General features: G+C 34.4%; 1 protein-coding gene across 4 annotated transcripts in view; it reads right to left on the bottom strand.

Annotated features, from left to right (window-relative positions):
• The window catches only part of LOC124362534 (alkaline ceramidase 3), a 46,525-nt gene that overhangs the window by 19,679 nt on the left and 11,802 nt on the right, over positions 1 to 15,044 (bottom strand). For all 4 annotated transcript variants that reach the window (XR_006922474.1, XR_006922472.1, XR_006922473.1 and 1 more), the window contains exon 2: positions 6,087 to 6,269. Coding sequence is in view for 1 of the 4 variants with exons in the window: in XM_046817126.1 (XP_046673082.1) it covers positions 6,087 to 6,189 (103 nt within the window). In the remaining 3 variants the exon portion in view is untranslated. The remainder of the gene's footprint in view (positions 1 to 6,086; positions 6,270 to 15,044) is intronic.

Here is a 15,044-nt window from a genome sequence, read left to right as displayed (position 1 = left end):
TAATAAAACACTGAACCTATGTGAACATAGGCTTATTTTTCAGTTTCACAAAAATCCAACATATTCGCTAAAACTTAACCTAACCTCTACATTTTTCACTTCACTAATTAAAAAAAAAAAAAACAATAAACAAACTTTTATTTATACACACTAAATAACGAAAAGTCTAAAATATCCAAATAAATAGCAAGCAATACACTAATACCGGCAATGACGTAATAACAACAAAGAAATAAACACCGCAACCATGCGATGCGTTGTTCTTCTGTACTGGCTGAGTCGGTGATTGCGCAACAGAACAAAAATAAAATACTAGTTCATAGTCTTCGTTGTCTGTTATACTGTTGCTTAGAGCAATTCTTCTTCTTTGTTTTTGATATGATTTTCACTATTCCCAGACAACGATAAAGTAACAAAAATAACAAAATTTAATGAAGCTATTTTCGACGCATTAGGCATTTTGGGATTTTACAAAACACGAGCTTTTCAAACGCTTATTTTATAAACATTTATTTTCCTACTGGCTATTAAAAAGATGTTTCTGAAAGCCAAGAATACACAGTTTTCAATGACGACACTTACTATCGTGTAGAACATAAACTCACGATAGGGAATTTTTACAAACATACGGTAATTTAGCGTGTTCGGAAATCACGCAAACAAATGGCAATCGGAAATGTGAACATCCAAGTTTAGAATTTTATAATGAAAGATTTACTTACTTACTTACTTGATACTTTTGTTTCCGCAGGAAGTTGTGGCCCATCTTAGGGCTTCTGCAGGTCCAAAACTGCCCTGTATAGGAGGGACAGTGTTTAGGGTAGGGTGGGGTGTTCCAGCCCTTTACAATGATCAAAAAATTGTTCCATGCTATAGAAGGATTGATCTATTAGGAAATTTTTTAGCTCACTCTTGAATTTTTTTGTTACAATTGATTGTTCTTATTATTAGTGGTAAAACTTTGATAAATTTGTAGTCCAGAGAAATTTGGTTTTTTTTCAAAAAGAGTAAGCCTATGTTGCATTGAGAAATTGTTCTTAAATCTAGTATTGTAATTATGACTATTGTTTATAAATTCTAAGTTTTGAGATTTTATGTACCAGGCACATTCATAAATATATAGACATGGAACTGTTAATATTTTTAGGTTTTTGAAGTGATCACTACAATGTGAGCGGGGAGGCAGGCCCCAACATGGCTCTGATGGCCTTTTTTTTTTGCCAAGTAAAAATTCGTTTGAGATTTGAGGCTGAGCCCCCCCACAGGATGATTGAGTAAGAGATGTGAGACTCGAACAAACAGTGGTATACAGATTTTTTCCAATTGGTTGTTTTTGAGTTTTGCAAGGTTTCGAAGGACAAAAACGCCTTTGGCTAATTTGCTTTCAATTTTGACCAACTGTTTCCCATCCAGTCTAACCCATCATCCAATATCACCCCCAGCAGTTCTGCTGATTTTGTGACATCCATCTCCCTGTCACCTATGCACAAGCTAGGATTCCAGGAATTTTTTTGAATTTTTCTTTTGTTTTGTTTGGATGCAGATGCATTTTGTTTTTCTTGAGATTGAGTTTGAGGTGGTTTGTTTCAAAAAATTGGGCTAGATTGTTTGCTTTGATGAAGGATTCTAATTCCAGACTCCACAATCTCTGTGCCTGGTAACTAGGTAGTGTCATCAGCGAACATGTAAAAGATTTTCCACTGAATCTTACTGGTTTATGTTGTTTACATAAACCAGGAAAAGCAAAGGGCCCAGGATTGAACCTTGTGGCACGCCATTTCGGATCAAACTGGTCGTGAAAGTGTGGATTTAATTTTGAATTTGGTGTGCTGAGAACCTCCACTACCTGATACCTATTGGTCAAGTATGAGGTTAGCCATGCGATGGCAGAATTTTGAACGCCCAGTGCTTGATAATTTCTTCAATAAAATGACCGCATTGACACAGTCGAAGGCCTTCGATAGGTCAGCAAAACAGCCGAATACCGTCTCACCAGCCTCGACCGCATCAATGCAACCATTTACAAAATCAATTAAGGCCAGTTTGGTTGATTTGGATTTTCTGAAGCCATACTGCCTCTCCACCAGGAGTTTATTTTCCTCCAGGTAGAGAGTCAGCTGGTCACAGATTACCCTCTCAATGATTTTGGATACTGCCGGAAGGAGCGATATTGGACGATAGTTGCAGACATCGGACTCATCGCCCTTCTTTTTGAAAAGAGGCCTCACCTTGGCCACCTTGCAGGCATCCGGGAAGGTGCAGCTGTTTATGGAGGCATTCACCAACTCCACAAGGGGTTTAGTCAGTTCCTTTTGACAGAATTTAATAGCCTTCATACATAGACCATCCACTCCGGCCGATGTTTTCGGTTTGAGTTTTGAAAAAAAGTGTTTTTTAGTATTCTATCATCTATGGGCCTGAAAGATTCTAGTTTTGTGTTAGGGTCTATGTTTGGACCGTCATTGTCATCAGAGCAATAGTTTTAAATTTTCATTTATTTGGTCTGCAATGTTTATGAAGTAATTGTTAAAAAATTCTCCGATCTGCTTTGGGTGATTTATTTTTTTTGTTTCCATCAATTATTTCAATATTTGTTATCTTATCAGTGCTCTTTCCTCTAAAATTATTTACAACATTCCAGTGATTCCTTTTGTTTGTTGTCAGATTCATTTATTATTTTGTTTTAAACCATTCTGCTTTTGTTGACTTGATTCTTAATCTGTAAGTCTCAAGGGCTGAATTGTATTTCTGTCTGTTTTCTGAATTTTTGTTTATTTTCCATTTATTAAACAATTTCATATGCCCTGTTCTTTAAATTGCTTATTTCATTGTTCATCCATTTAATTCTGTGATTTTCTTTTATGGTAACTTCTTTTAAAGGGCAGGCTATATTGTAGTGGTATGCAAAAGTTTTGATAAAAGCTCCATATTTGTCATTTATATTTAGGGCGTTATAAAAATCTCTCCAATCTTCATTTCTCAGTCTAAGTTTTAATTCATCTAGGTTATTCTGTTTCATGCTTCTTATTTGTTTTTTAGTTTTACAATTTTTCCCTTTGTGAGTATCAATATTTAGTGATATGGCATGGTGATCAGATAGGAGTGGTTCGATTACTTCGTTTTTTGTGTTTTTCAAAATTTGTAATGAAGTTTGTCGATACAAGTGGCAGAGGTATCAGTTTCCTCTGGTGGCCTCTTTTACAGTTAGATTCAAGCCAAAACTTGTTTAAAACTATTTTTAAAATCTAATATGGTTTTATTTTTCACACAATATATTCAGGTTGAAATCACCACCTAGTATTATTATTGTTCTCTTTTTGGTGTTAATTTAGAGAGGTAAAGTGTTAATTTGTTTTGGAATATGTCAATGTTTCCATCAGGGCTCCTGTATAGGATGCCAATAATGGTTTTTCTTATCATCTACTTCGGTTTATTATTTCACAGCATTCAAAATTCTAGTTCTCAGATAATTTATTGCCAATGCTGGTTATTTTTAGAACTTTTAGTTTAGACTGATTTTGCTTATAGATTGCAACTCCCTCCCATTCTCATCCCCTTCCCTGCAAAAAACTGTTTTGCAAAGTGTAATTTTGTATTTTCAACATGTTTAATTTAAAATCTTCAAGACCATGCTCAAGAGACTAAGAAAAAATCAGGTTTATTGTCATCCAAAAATATTTTCAGTTTGTGTTATTTTTTCAAGAATGCCCCTTATGTTTAGGTGAGTTACTTTACAGGACCCTGTTATATTGTTAGATGAAGCTTTTCCCCCCAATTTAGCCTTTTGTCCCGTCGTGGATATATCGGCTTGTGGTTATCTATGTGTTTTCCAGGGTCATGTCTATTTTTGCGTTTTTTTTCATCCAGTGCTTTTTTTGGACTGACTAGTGAAGAGATAGTTGATTATTAGGTCGTTTAGGACATCTTGCCCGTTTTGTTAAGGTGTAGGCCATGTCTAGTAAAGCAAGTCCTATCTAACATTGAATTTATGTTTAGGAAACGCCCAGTTATTTAGTTTACATTTATGTTTGTATGATTTCGTTTTGTTTTTTTTATTACTTCATTTTTGTCCGGGCTGTCGAATCTGTAGGGTGTTTCGACCCACAGCACCCTTCCCTTGAGCCCTTCCGCAAGATTGTCCAACCCGGAGCCCAGTTCCAAGTTTGTTTGGTTTGAAATGGCATTTGACCCCCCAACCATGAGTACAAAATCAGAGTCCCCTGCCTGTTTGGTTACCTCACCCGCTCGGTCTATCATGGACAAGAAAGAAGTACCAGGTTGCACATTTTTCCAAAATTTGAAAATTTATCCCCAATTTTTGACCCTCTCAGCCGGTCACCACAGCCCCTCCCATGACTGTCTGAAACCAAACCTAACCACACATTCCGCCGGCGAGCCCTCCCAACATTCGCACTAGCTACACCCCTATCCCCTTAACCTCCCTCCACTCGTTCAAACCGCCATTCACTCCCTCCTCAGTCATGTCCATGACTACTTGCCTCAGTCTCGTTAACTCTACCTCCTTAAGACCAAGATCCTCTAATAAGGTTTCTTTTTCCAATAACAAAAGTTTCGTTTTTGAGTTTTTAGATCATTGATTTTCTTTTCATTGTCCCTAAGAAGGCCTATACATCAAGATTTTTTTTAAGCTTAAATTCAAATTGTGGTAGTATTCTATGCAAATAGGACAGACCCAGTAGTCATTTTTCCTAATGTTAACAAAAAGTGTTTTTTTTAGTTTGCTACATGCTTGTCTGCATGGAACCACTTACAGCATATGTCACAGGCTATTGAGTTCGGTTTTGTTTTCATCAATGGGCTCTCTCTACATTTACAACAGGTTTCAACAATCATTTTCTTGATGAGCTTAAGTAACTTTAAATAACTTAAAAACTAGCCTAGCGTTGGGTAGCTTTTTTGTCAATTAGTAGTAAGTTAACAACGAGAAAGTCTAGACTAACTTATGTATGGGTGGCCAGATAGGCCTAGTCTTATATTAGTCCAAATTTGATCAAAAGCTTTAATTGTGTGATTTGAATTCCTAAAACTAACTATGTAGGTAAGTGGGCCAGATAGGCCTAGTCCTAATGTAACTGTACAATAATCAGGGACTTATGCTGTTCAAGAGTCAGCTAAGTTCCTGGAACAATTTTAATGTTGTGATTTTTTTGAAATGAAAATGATTAATGTTGTTAATTTAGAAAAGATTTGACCAATTGGGTTTTTTAATTTTGAAAAAGTTCTGAAAAAGTTCGGCCCTCCCCGGTTCAGAGTGATGTGGGTTTCAGCTGGTGTGTATGATTTAACTTATAACTATAGAGCGTTTTTAAATATAATATGAAACCTCGTATCTTTATCTTTAGATTTACGTATGTTTTACTTCAAAACAAAGTAAAAATAGACTTGCTGTGAGAGATCATATTACGACATAGTTAATGCGTCGAAAATAGCTTAGTGCCATTTTGAAACTGTAGTTAATGCGTCGATAATCGCTTAAAGCCAGTTGCAGGGTTAAGAAGACAATTCACTAAATCAAAGTAAAAAACGAAATGAAGTTACTTATTAAAGTTAAAATTCAACAAAAATATACAGCAGCAAATGGTTTAAAATTAACTTATTTCTTGGTTACATGATGATATATCCACAGTATACGTAAAATTATTTTATTGTCCACAGTGGCGGAACTTCATTTTCTTGGGCCCCTAGGCCAATAAATTTGGCCTCCCTAAAAACTTGTTTGTGATATTTGTAAAAATTGTTCTACTAACAGATGACAAAAATTAAAATAAAATTAATTATTATGAGATATTTTACTAAATTTTAAGTACTTAAAAAAAAATTAAATACTCTTTAAATAAACAAAGATTGAGAAAATTATTAGTGCATAGCAAAGTAAAAAATATAACAAATAATATATGTGGCCTGTAGATCTGAGACTAGTAGGCCTATTGGTACATCCTCCACTGATTGTCAAACATGAAGGTCTAGACTAATAGATCAAAATAAATAATAACAAAATATAAAATAATATCTATCATAATTATACAAGTCAATTAAACTAATAAACTTGAATGTGAGTAACTTACACCATTCAGCAACATAAAAGCTGACTTGATAATTTTTCTCACACCAGTCAATTGTAGCAGTTGGTGGGCCCCAAAATCCTTCTGAAGGCACTGTTGGGGCCATTTCCCAGTGTACTGAACAAACTCTACAGTTTAACTGTCACACACGTACTGTAGAGCATGTAGAGTTCTTTTGAAGAAAACCTGGAACAACACGTTTTAGTTACAGACACACAAACAAATGATAAGATAGAAATATTTCAAAAATGTAACACGTTTAAGATAAGCAACCTAGTAAACTAACTGCTGCAACACATGAATGTTAAGCACAACATCTATTTATAGCCTTTCCTCAACTACTGATGCAACTGTCATATCACATCAACTCTTCTTTCTACTCTTGTCAGAAATCTCTTCTTCCTTGCTCATTTTGGAGTGTTAAAACTCATTCCAATAATGTATTAATATTATAAGTTTTACATGTTGTTCATTTTCTTTTTATACTTTATCCTTATTATTGTTTAAACAATTAAACATTACTGTTTAAAAAACTGTATTACAGATACTGGTTCGTAGAGTTTAGAAATATTTAATAATTTATGCAAAAATTATTTTTAGTGCCCTTTTCCAGATTTTTTATGTATTGTTCAATAAGTAATTTTCACTATTCATGTCCGTGTCATCATCACACAAACATAGCCAATCATCCATTTGTGGGTGGTATATTTCCATGGTAGAAAAATAAATCATGAAATACTCCACGTTAGGTGACATGCAACAACACGTTATCTATCCGCACTATATGACTGTGATGAACTTGCAAACATTCAAGACAAAGGATCAAGGAAATTCTGACATCTAATAGAAAACACCGGAACTACTTGTGCAACAATATTATGGCTTACAACAGAAACAGGAACAATATAACTATGTGTAGTATTACATCAATAGCACACTGTTACGCATTTGCTATAAAGTTAATATTATATCAAAAACTGTGAAGGCGTTAACTTTTACAAACAAAATTTTAATAACTAAAATGTGAAACATGTTTCTTACACTGTGGAACAAACTCTTCTTAGCTCATTACAAATGTTTGAAACCGATTCCTCAGACTCAAAGAGACAACATACTCGTCATCCCTTTCAGTTGTGGCTCAGTCTGAACCGAATCACTGTTCTGTTGATGCTTGATCTGCTACATCCTGTGAAATTTACCACCTCACGTACTGTTAGTTCATTTTTAATCGAATCAATAGCTCTAGTGCACTGCACCGCTGAGTGAGGCATTTTGGGTTGAGATTAGTAACTGAACTGACCAGTACAAACATTAGAGTAACACAAAATGTCTTCAATAACCTGCACAAAAGATCAGGGGTGCTTTAAGTAAGGATGATGATAACAAGTATGGCAACTTCGTTAACTGTCTACTAATAAAACCAGTTATATCACATAATTCAACCCAAATGGTTTGCATGATGTAGATGCACATCTCATACAACAATAAGAATTATACAAATATTAACTTTTACCAATGGATTGTAGAAGGGTTTTACAAAACACAGTCAAGATAAGTTTGTCCTATTAGTGTAGATCTGTAAACTAGCAGTAATTATGGTGTTTATGGCATTGTCATGGCACTTATAGATAAATCATTCTTGTCTGCGGCAGACACCTTATTGCACATGGTGTGACGTTTAATTACTTAAGATCTCTGAGTACAGAGCCGCAGTGAAGGTGTTAACTTAAAGAAAAAATATTTTAAAATTTGTATATGGTATAGTTTTACTATTTATATAATATTAACATATGCATTCTCCATAAGAGTAATAAGACTAATCAATACGATAAACTTACACCTTTTTTGAACAGAGGGATATAAGTGGTAAGTGACAGCTGTTATAGGAGTTGAAGACAAACTTTTTATTTATACCTAATAATAATATATATTATTTTGTCCATAAATTTTATTAGAAAATACATAAAATTATTGTCAAATTATAGTAAGCCAAATTAAAGTATATAGTAATTTTTAGAGCTGAAGAATTAATAAATCTAATAAAATAAATCTCCAGCAAACATAAATACATTCTTCTCTTAGAAATCTCTTTAGACAAATTTCTAGTAGACATGTTAATATATTTGTTGTTTTGACTTATTTTATTCACCCTGTGAGCACCCTTTGAGAAGTTTAGTGGTGGTGGTGCCTCTCGAGAAGCAAATCGGTGAAATAGGTCTATTTTCATGTTTTTATTTAGAAACTCACAGTACATTCATTTATTGAATAAATTTACAATTTTTCTTTGGTTATGTTGTAAATTAACAGTGACACAATATGTAAACAAAACATTTAGTAAAAAATTAATAACCTTCTAAATTTACGACAAACCTTAAAAATATTTGGAATTTGTTAATTTTGAATGTACTCAAACTTGTTTCAATCCATACCTAACTATTTTAACCTAAGTTATTATATTATTTAAGTACAAAATTTAAAACACATACGGCAAATAATAAAATTATAAACAATTATGAAAACAAACAATGTTTATTTAAAAATATATCTGCTCATTTTACATATAAACAGTTTTAAATAACAACTGACAGAAATGGTATTTTTTTACACTTCATTAAGTCTAAGATTGATGTTCTAAAACCAATTAAAAGGATAATAAACACTAAACAAATGTAGCTTTTAGGATTGTAATGAAATGGCACATAAGCAATGATTCAGACAAATTTCACCTGAAAAGCTTTAATTTTATACAATAGTGAAAATATGTTTTGGTAAACACAGAGGATATACGCATTTTGCATATAAAAATAGCGTTTCTTTCTTTCTCCTTGACAAATAATAGCAGCATATATACACAGAAATATGTATTGTGGTAACTCATAACTTAGCTGTCATCTAATAAGCTAATAGCTAATAAGCTCCTAAATTTATACCCACAGCTTACTAAATATAGTTGACCATTGAAAGTTATAAACAAAGTCTTATTTTAACAAAGTTAGTACATTATGAAAGCAACAAAATTATTTTATTAATAAATGACGAATATATACATAAAGTTTTATTTTGCAGGCCTGGTTATGTACAGGCTACTTGCTCATGCTGACTAGATTTGGTTTCAATGGAACTTTATTATTAACATTACTGCACACAATGTAATTCCTTTAACTATGACAACATTTACTTGGTTGGTATTCATGGACTAGTGTTCCACACAGAAATCACCAGTGGCTGTTTCCCATTGCTGTTAACTGATTGGTCTACACAAGCAGAATCATCAAATACCTGGTGCTAGCTGTATTAAAAGTTGGATTTGGTCTTTTAATTTCATGACTCCACCAAAGTCCAATGAGTACCAGGAAAATAATAGTCCACCTTTGGGTACAAGCGTACATCCTGAGGTTCAGCAAAAGCAGGGCCATCAAGTGCAGACTAAAACTAAAAAAGATGTGACATGTGGCAAAAAAAATAATTGCATTTCCTCTATAGTCTTGAGTATAGAATATAGAAAACGTTATTCATTAACATCAAGTTCAGAACAGGTGTTATTTGTAAAATAAATTACAAGTAATAGAAAATGTAACTCTACATATACCGAATCCAATCATTCATTATTTGAGTCTAATTTAGAGAGCATTAAATAGCCTTACTCCAACATGCAATGGTTTTTGGCTAATAATGCAATCTTGTGAACTGGTAGATTGAAATCATATCCATGTCTGGTTCTCCAACCATGTAATTGTTTCAAGCCAAGTTGAGTTTGACAGAGTACATGATTACAAGTATGTAAAGAACTGTGATGATACGGATATTTAGATTTGTATAGATTTCTCTACAGCTGTTCTGAGATGCTATGTCAGCCATCATTCTTACCACTGGCTTCTGTTGGACCATGACTCGCTGGAGGTTGCTGATTGAGGGTGCACTCAGAATATTATCCCATATCTGATTTTGCTTTTGTATAATGCATAATTGCGTGCTCCAACGACCTCAAGAGCTATACCGGCGGTAGCGTAGCTACTGGTAGGGCCTCCCTTGCCGGACAGGTCTTCGTGAGGTAGGAGCCAGACTAAGAGAGATACCCTGGTCCTCCAGGTTGGGGGTTGAGCGTTGGGCTGACGACCCGCCTCATAAAAAATTATTGTTACGAATCACCAACAAAGAGTAGAAACTGGACGGAATAAACGGATAAAGACCCGGCTTTGCTTTAAACAATTACGATTTGGTACATGGAATGTAAGAACACTGGCAGCACCAGGGGCGAGTGACATACTAGCAGAAGAATTGCACAAGTATAACATGGATGTTGTGGCACTTCAGGAGACCCGATGGCCCCTGGCAGGGAGAATTAACACCAAAGATTATTTAATTTATTATAGTGGCTGTGAAGATGACAGATACCACGGTGGTGTGGGTGTTGCTGTAAACAAGAGAATTTCGGAGGCTGTGATACATTATGAAGCAATTAATAATAGATTGTGCAATATTAGGTTAAGGGGAAAATTTAGTAACATATCTCTAGTCAGCTTTTACGCGCCAACTGAAGAAGCAGAAGAGGAAGAAAAAGATAACTTCTATGGTCTTCTGGACGAACTGGTGGGTAGGTTACCAAGTTTTGATATGAAGATTATTTTAGGGGACGCAAATGCCAAAGTAGGAAGAGAAGAAGTCTGGAGACCTGCTATTGGAAAAGAGAGCCTGCACCAAGAATCAAACGACAATGGAACCAGACTGGCAAGTTTTGCAATTGCAAATGAATATAAAATAGTTAGCACAATGTTCCCAAGAAAAGATATACACAAATATACATGGACATCACCTGGTGGAACAACAAAAAACTAAATTGACCACGTGATCACAGACCAAAGGCACAAAAGTAGTATAACTGATGTTCGAAGCATCAGGGGAGCGGAATGTGGAACTGACCACTCATTAGTTTTAGTCAAAGTGTGTCAGCGAATAGCAATCCAGAGAAGAAAGGAAGTAAGGCAAGAAAGAAGAATAGAAGTGGGTAGACTTGAGCTTAAGAATATTGCTGATGAATTCAAACTGAAACTGGAGAATAGATTTAAGGCCCTGGAAGACATGGAGAACAATGAAACGGTAGATGCCAAATGGTCTAATTTTAAGGAAGTAGTTCTGAACACAGCAGAAGAGGTATGTGGTAGTAGGAAGAAGAGAAACAAAAAACCATGGTTTGATCAGGAATGCGAGCAAGCTCTGAAGGACCGAGTTAAAAGGAAAATAACGTGGATGAATAGTAACAGGGTAGAGGATAGAGAAAGCTATAATGAAGCAAATAGGGAGGCAAACAAGTTGCTGAGGCGGAAAAAAAGACTGTATCTGCATAGATTGCTTGACAAGACTGAGGAAGATAATACAGCAAATAACGCAAAGGACTTCTACAGGAAAATAAGATTCTTCAAAAGAGGTTTTACCCCATACCCATATGGGGTAAAAAACAGAAATGGAGAGTTGGTGACAGAAAGTACAAAAGTTATAGAAAGATGGAGAGAGTACTTTTGCGAGCTACTAAATGTAGAGGACCAAACTAGGGACGAAGAGCAAGTTGGTGAATACTATCATGTTCAACCAAATATAGAACCACCAACCATAGAAGAAGTAAAGGATGCAGTCAAAGCGCTAAAGACCAACAAAGCTCCTGGGAAGGATGAAATAACAGCAGAATTCTTGAAGAAAGGAGGAGAAATAATAGTGGAAAATCTATGGAAACTAATACTTCGTATTTGGGAGAAAGAAGAAATGCCAGCTGAATGGCAAGAAGCAATAATAATACCTATACACAAGAAGGGTGAAAAAGAAGAGTGTGGTAACTACAGAGGCATCTCACTACTCAGCATCCCATATAAAGTTTTATCCAAAATTGTTTTAAACCGACTTAAACATTATACAAATGAAATAATCAGGGAAGAACAGGCAGGGTTCATAAAGGGCAGATCAACCACAAATCAGATTTTCATTTTCAAAGAAATATTAGCTAAATACTGGGAATATAATAAAGAATTTATTGACTTTCAAAAAGCATACGATAGCATAATCAGAAAGGAGTTGTGGACACAACTAGATAAATTTGGCATCCCGAGAAAATTAATAAACTTAGTTAAGATGAGTGTCACAGAGTCAAGAGGCTCAGTAAGAATTAATGGTCGGGACTGTGTACCTTTTGGGATAAACTCAGGAGTCAGGCAAGGAGATGGTCTTTCTCCAATCTTATTTAATATTGCCATGGAAGAAGCACTTCAGAGTGTAGCAGAGAGGGATTTAGGGGTGGAAGTTGGAGCTAAACTAAACATCCTGGCTTTTGCAGATGATGTTGTCATATTTGCAGAAAATGTAGATGATTTGAGGTCACTAACTGGACTATTTATGAGTGAGGCAGAGAAAGTGGGGTTGAAGACGAATGATGCAAAAACTAAATATATGCACTTTAGAAGGAATCAAAATCAAAGAGGAGGACCCCTACAAATTGATGGGCATGTTTTCGAACAAGTGGAGAACTTTAAGTACCTTGGGGTCACAATATCAAATAAAAACACAGATGAACCATAGATACAAAATAGGATCAACTCAGCAAATAGATGTGCATATGCATGCAATAGGATACTTTCAACCAAATCTCTCTCTCACAAAACTAAAACTAGAATATACAAAACAATTATATGTCCAGTGCTTTTGTACGGATCCGAAACGTGGAGGCTAAATAAGAAGGATGAGAAAAAGCTTCTAGTTTTCGAGAATAGAATTTTACGTAAAATTTATGGGCCATCATATGAACAAGAGGTATGGAGAAGAAAACATAATAGAGAAATCAGGGAGCTCTACAATAGTACGGATGTAATAGGAGAAATAAAGTGCAGAAGACTCCGTTGGGCAGGCCATGTTTTGAGAAGAGAAGAGAAATGCAAACTGAGGAGGGTAATGTACGGTAACCCAGAAGGAAGACGACCCCGTGGGAGACCGAAAGTGAGATGGTGGAACCAGGTGAAGGCTGATATGGAGAAGGTGGGCGCTTCAGAGGAAGATGCGGAGGACCGTTCAAGATGGAGGAGCTTTGTTGGTGCGGCTAAATATCACCTCCGATATAAATGGCCCTGGGAGTAAGAGTAGTAAGTAAGTAATAATGCATAATAGGCTAATTTGGCTGACTGAAGGGTTTGATTTGATCTTAAAGCAAACAAAACATTTCTGAGCTGACAACTCGAAGTGTTCGTGTGTCCATGAGTATTCAATGTATTCCAAATTTTGTTTAATTTAATAGTTTTTAGGTGACGTATATGCCAATTTCTTAAACATAAATGGAATATAAATGGTGAAAATGTAATGATATATGATGTATTTGAGAAAAATTTTATTTTTATTACTAAAAAGTGGTTTTTAAGTATAAACAAAAATATTAATTTAAAAAAAATCAAGATTTGTCCTGAGAATCAAGAATTACACATACATGTCAAATTAAAAAAAAAAAAAAAAAAAAAAAAAAAACTATACCTCTGTGTTTCCAAGAATAAACAAGGACAGATGGATAAAAACACAAGCATGTTGGTGAATTTTTTATAAGACTTAGTTTCTCCAAATAGAGGTACACTTAAATAAATATTACCACTATATCTTTAAATCAAGTTCTGCTTTACAACAATACTTTTCCCTATATTATGAATTTGGGAGTAAGTAAATATATTTATTAAATACTATGCATTTTAATATATTTTAAGTATATGTATTTTCGTTATTACCATAAACAAGGTTGAGGGTCAAAATAAGTAAACCCATTCTTGTAACACTGAATAATAACAAATAGTGATTAAATGAAATGATAGTAAGTATTCAAATTTTACAACATAATGATAAACATAGATCATTACAGATTTTTCATACACAATATATGTAAGTGCATGTATAACTCAATCATTATATGTCCACAAAAATTACATAATTACATCAAACAAAACTGGTTATCTAAAAACACTTTTTTACCAGAGATAAATATAATTAATTATTTAAGAATATTCGTTATAACATGTATAATTAAATGTTACAACATTTAAGAATATTAAATGCAAACCACATCGGTTTTATGAAAATATTTTCAAGTCATATCATTAGCATTCAATTTCTTTGCAAATAAAGGAAAATTATGTTTACATTAATGAACAACTAACCACTTGTAAAGGTATAATAATTTTATTATTCTCTTGGTTTTAGAGAAAATATGCTGTGAGAAAATATGCTAAATAAAGAAACTGAAGTAATTATGCGAGAGGAGAGATGCGAAATGGGTAAAGTAAATATTTAAGGCTGTTGGATTATTTATATTAGCTATTATTGAATTATTTACTGTGTGCAATACAAACACTCACAACAGTAATGATAAAGTGCTATCTTATCAGTACAAACGTCCTATTTGATCAATTACAGTTGCACTCAGAAAGGAAGATTTCCAGAAAAATGCCATGCAGTACCTCTGAAGAGCATTATTTATTTACCATGGTATTTGACCTAATAGTATGAGCATAAAATGAAGTACACTTATCATTCAAGTGGATTACATTGAAAATGTTATTAACCCTCAGGCACACTTGCTGGGGTGGATTCCCAGGCATTCCTTTGTCATCTGTTTAAACACGAAATTAAACGCTGTCTAATTTAAAACTCTGTATACCTCTCAGTTCGCATCTCCCATTCTGAATGGTTATGGTCAACTAATTTTTATCCACTTGTGTTGCCATCACGAACCGTTTGTTTATTATCAAGGTTGCGTTGGACCCTACATGTGTGATTACATCCAGCAGACATAGGCATCGCGCCAGCAAACTGTTATAATCAATAAAACTCTGTTTAGTCATCTTGATAACTCAAATTGGATAAAATTCTCGCTGCTTTCCTTTGCCATGCAAAAACATGACTGGCACCCCTACTATTATTGCCCCAGAGCATTGTTGCATACAG

This window comes from Homalodisca vitripennis, chromosome 5 (assembly GCF_021130785.1).
Source record: "Homalodisca vitripennis isolate AUS2020 chromosome 5, UT_GWSS_2.1, whole genome shotgun sequence".
Classification (NCBI taxonomy): domain Eukaryota; kingdom Metazoa; phylum Arthropoda; class Insecta; order Hemiptera; family Cicadellidae; genus Homalodisca; species Homalodisca vitripennis.
Note: the sequence above shows the minus strand (reverse complement) of the source record. Positions and strands in the feature narration are given on the sequence as shown.